The 4,533-nt window shown below is 47.8% G+C and overlaps 1 protein-coding gene across 2 annotated transcripts; it reads left to right on the top strand.

Annotated features, from left to right (window-relative positions):
• The first annotated feature begins 1,388 nt into the window (after positions 1–1,388).
• On the top strand, positions 1,389–3,626 carry ARL4A (ADP ribosylation factor like GTPase 4A). Of its 2 annotated transcripts, XM_036247598.1 has the most exons (3): positions 1,389–1,478; positions 2,053–2,162; positions 2,610–3,626. In XM_036247598.1, exon 3 carries the CDS (start codon positions 2,696–2,698, stop codon positions 3,296–3,298), a length of 603 nt encoding a protein of 200 aa, XP_036103491.1. In that variant the 5' UTR covers positions 1,389–1,478; positions 2,053–2,162; positions 2,610–2,695; the 3' UTR covers positions 3,299–3,626. The 2 variants fall into 2 exon arrangements, with proteins under 2 accessions (XP_036103491.1, XP_036103492.1); XM_036247599.1 differs by lacking the exon at positions 2,053–2,162.
• Positions 3,627–4,533: the final 907 nt, after the last annotated feature.

Below are 4,533 nucleotides of genomic sequence, written 5' to 3'. Positions count from 1 at the left end.
AATGGTCGAGAAAAATCAGAATATTTCTTGAGGACATTCCATATTTAAAAAGTACAAACTTTTTTTTTTATCCTCACTCGAGGACATTTTTCCGTTTTTTGTTCAGGTAGAGTGGGAAGGAGAGAGAGGAAGAGAGAGAGAAACATCACTGTGAAAGAGACACATCGAGTGGTCGCCACCCACACGACCCAACCAGGGCCAGGGACACACTGGAACTGAGTTACGTGCCCTTAGCAGGAACCGAACCCAGGTCTCTCCGGACTGCAGGCCGATGCTCTAACCGCTGAACTAAACTGGCCAGGACTAAAAAGTACAAACTTTTAAAAATAAAGTACACTGTATATATTCTTCCAAGTTCCAAACTTAGAACCTCCACCAAAAAGATGTTTGTTCATTAATGCCTTCCCAGAACTCTAAGTACCCTTCCTTCTCTATTGTCACAAAACCTCTAAAATGATCAACGTTCACATTTTGTAATTAAATTTATTCATGTGGAAATTTGGTTACTTTCTTTTTCTCCCACGAGACTCTAATATTACACAAGCAGCAGAGACAATGTCTGCATTTGCTCACCCAAGCACATAGAATTGTTCCTACTGTCCATTAGGTGAGGTGTTCAATAAATATTTGCAAATTTATGGGTCAAGAACATAATTGCATTTAGTCAGAATATCCAATAGAAGGTTTTATGGATTTAATGACTAGTAGATTTTAAAATTAAGTTCCAGGACCGCCACTAATTTTCCTTGGGTCATTAGAAACAGCTCTTTAATCGTTCAGTGCATTTCCTCATCCATAAAACCAGGACACTTCTACTCGTCACCACCTCACAGCTATGTTCCTTAGGATCATGTGGAAAAGAGAGTATTGACTTGCTTTGCTCAAGGAAGATGCATTTCGGACACCAGCCCGGTCTAGGCCGTTCAGGGTAACTACTGAGAGGCACGTTCAAGTCACCCGTTATATAAGGGGACCGCCCATCGGGTGTTCTCTGGAATCCCTGACCTGCGTCATGGACAGACGGGGCAGGGTGGAACACGGGTGGGCAGGGTGGTGCCCGCCCCCGCCCCCGCCCCCGCCCCCGCCCCCGCCCCGAAGCTAGCGCTCGACTGCAGAAAGCAACGGCTCTGGGGCTGAATCCGGAAGCCCCACCCGAGCTCGCCCTGCACCCGCCAGCTCCAGGCGGGTTCGAACGTGACCTTGTTTTGTGGTTGCTAGGAGACCTAGCTCCCACGCCCCCTACCGGCCCGCGCCCGGGCGAACGCTGGAAGGGGGCGGGGCCGCGGCGGGCTCGGGAAGCGGTTGTCCGAGCACCGTTAGGGCGGCCTGGCCCGCGGCGCCCGCCCGGCACACCTCGAAGCGGCGTCTGGGCCCCTGCCACCGCCCAGTCCTCGCTGGTGCCCTCCGGCAGGTACCAGCGCGCTCCCGAGCGGCTGCGAGCGGTGCGGGATCGGGACGAGACGCGGCCGGTTAGTCAGGTGAGCCGCGCGGGGCGGGCAGCTGGCGCGGCCACGCCCTGCCGAGGCCGACGGCGGCCCGGGTGCACCGGGGCGAGGTGAAGGGATCGTGCTGCGCGGTCGACGGGGCCTCTCCGGCGGGTGCCGCGGGTCGGCTGATTCACGCTTGGGAGCAGGCGCGGCCGCAGGGAGCCCCCTCCCGCCAGCGGACAAAGGGTTAACGCGCCAGCGGTGACCGCGGCCCCGGATGTGAGAGCCGCGGCGTGGCGTCGTGAGCCCGCTGCAGGTGCGCCCAGGCCGGCCGAGCGAACGGGCTGGCGACCTGGCCGCCCGGCGAGGCGCCTCTGCCCTGTAGGGGCCGCTCGGCTCCCTCTGCGGGCGCCCGGATTTCTAACTTGAGGGCAACAGGTGGTGCCGGAGGACCTAGGGAAAGCCCGGCTCTGCCGCGCTGGGAGCGGCAGTTACACCCGCCGCTTCGGGCGGGGGGCGGGCCTTGCGCGGACGAGCTGACGTGGGTGGCCAATGGGGTTTGGGCTCATGGGTGGGCCGTGAGGAGTGGGCGTGGTCCGAGCCTGAAACCACGGTTTTAGTGCAGCAAGCGCCAGAGCTGCATGGACTGCTGAGCTGAACCGACGTGCGGGGCTTCTTCCCACCGCATAGAAACGCTCACCGATGCTTTCTCATCCGGAGACTCCAGTTCGGGAGGTGAGCCTTGTGGGCTTGGGGGGAAGGGTAGGGGGCCCAAGGTGAGAGGATACCAGTGACCTTGGGCATGCTGTTAAGTATGTGGAATTAGCTCCTCAAGATATGATTGTGTGTTATGAGTTTTCTGCCCCAAAAGGCACTTGTGTGGTTACAGCGACCTGCACTGGAGGTGACTAGGTTGTCTGCGGAATGAAGTCTTTGAGGTTTGGGGACTCGGGGGTGGAGAAAAGTACGCATTACAGCAACTTCACTGAATGTTAAAGAATTGCAGTCACAATGATTGTTCTCCCGTTTGCTTCGGATTGCGTACGTTCGATAGCTCATTCGGTTTGTTCAATGCAGCAAGTTTTATTTATCATGTTCTTCGTGTTGCTTATTTTAACCCAAAGAGAGAAAAACGGTACATTATTTCACAAGAATAACTTACTCATTTTCCCCCCTCCACAGTCTTGTAGCTGGATCCCCTAGGAAGAGAAGTTGGAAAGCAGTAAGAAGAAAGCATTTCAATTTGGAACACTTACTTGCAACTGGAAATGGGGAATGGACTGTCAGACCAAACTTCTATCCTGTCCAGCCTGCCTTCGTTTCAGTCCTATCACATTGTTATTCTGGGTTTGGACTGTGCTGGAAAAACAACTGTATTATATAGGCTGCAGTTCAATGAATTTGTAAATACCGTACCTACCAAAGGATTTAACACCGAAAAAATTAAGGTAACTTTGGGAAATTCTAAAACGGTTACTTTTCACTTCTGGGATGTTGGTGGTCAGGAGAAATTAAGACCACTGTGGAAGTCATATACCAGATGCACAGATGGCATTGTGTTTGTTGTGGACTCTGTTGATGTTGAAAGGATGGAAGAAGCAAAAACTGAACTTCATAAAATAACTAGGATATCAGAAAATCAAGGAGTCCCTGTACTTATAGTTGCTAACAAACAAGACCTGAGGAACTCATTGTCTCTCTCAGAAATTGAGAAATTGTTAGCAATGGGTGAACTGAGCTCATCAACTCCCTGGCACTTGCAGCCCACCTGTGCAATCATAGGAGATGGACTAAAGGAAGGACTTGAGAAACTACATGATATGATAATTAAAAGAAGAAAAATGTTGCGGCAACAGAAAAAGAAAAGATGAATGGTGATACCTTTCATATCTGTGTGGAGTAGATTTTCTCTGGTCTGATTGTGACAAATGGAAGAGTGTCTACAGCCTGGTTTGCCTGCCTGCCCTCCTGGATGCTGTTAAAGCTTTGTTTTGTTGAACAGTCAGATGCCCAACTCTGTTGCCTTGTGGAAGATGAGTAAATGCAGTGCTTCTTAAAATGGTCTCTTCTCCCTACCCCACAAATCTTTTGGTACTACCATTTTGGGAAGCCAAGCAGGAAGCCAAGCAAGGATAGTAAATTGACCAGAAAACAGTTGTGGAAATTTGACCTGAAGTTAGTGAAATAAAACTTTTAAGAACAATGTCTGCCTAGTGTTTTGTGCTTATGTCTTCTTGGGGGATGCCTTTGTAAGGAAATTGCTTACAAGGCTTTATATGTATGTTAAGATAAAATGCTAATGAATAGAAATGTTAGGGTAGATTAATATATATACAATTAAATTGATCACATTGGTCCACCCAGTAAGGGACAAGGAGAAAGTGTTTGGTTTTTTAAATTTTGGCCAAGTGAATTTTGACACTTTCTGGAATCAAATAATGTAATGCTATATCTTATTTCTAGACAATGTTTAAGTTGGTCTAAGTTAAAATAATAAAGATAAGATATTTGGAGCATATTCAAGTGCATGGATTAGTTTTCCTGACAAAGCATGTTTTGGGGTGTAGTCTACTTTTTAGAAATAGCTATACATCTTTCTACACAGTCAGGTTTAAAACACCTCTTTTGGGGGATTTAGAAATAGTTTGTTATCAGAAGCACCTTCACTTTGAAAACCTAAAATAATTTACTTAACTCTCGTGGTAAATTTGGGCATATGGACTAATCATAAATGCTTATGTTTGGATGTAAGTCTGGATTTATGAAGAAAGCAATTGATGAATTCAGACAAGAGGATGTAATTACAATACATGATCTCTATTCTAGTTGTAAAATGTCTTATTAATATTTGCTGGCTAAACACAGATGTGGTTTTCATATATTTTTGTAGTGTTTTGAAAGGAGCAAAAGCTTTATATACAGCACCTGATGCACTGTGGAGTGAAAATGTAAGAGAGATATTATGCTCTGAGCTTTAATTTTTTTGTTTACAAGCTGAACAGTGTTACACAGGCAGTCCAGTCCTGATTACAAGGTAGAAAGAAATGATACAGTACTACAGAAAAGAATTATGATTATAGAAAATGAAGGGGAAAGCAGCAAAGCT

The sequence above is a fragment of the Molossus molossus genome, unplaced genomic scaffold (assembly GCF_014108415.1).
Source record: "Molossus molossus isolate mMolMol1 unplaced genomic scaffold, mMolMol1.p scaffold_m16_p_7, whole genome shotgun sequence".
Lineage (NCBI taxonomy): Eukaryota > Metazoa > Chordata > Mammalia > Chiroptera > Molossidae > Molossus > Molossus molossus.
The sequence above is the reverse complement of the archived record's forward strand: the minus strand, read 5'-3'. Positions and strand labels throughout refer to the sequence as shown.

Bases quoted from the DNA above. Each gene is read 5' to 3' on its own strand.
- ARL4A (XM_036247599.1), top strand. From the start codon at position 2,696: ATGGGGAATGGACTGTCAGACCAAACTTCTATCCTGTCCAGCCTGCCT.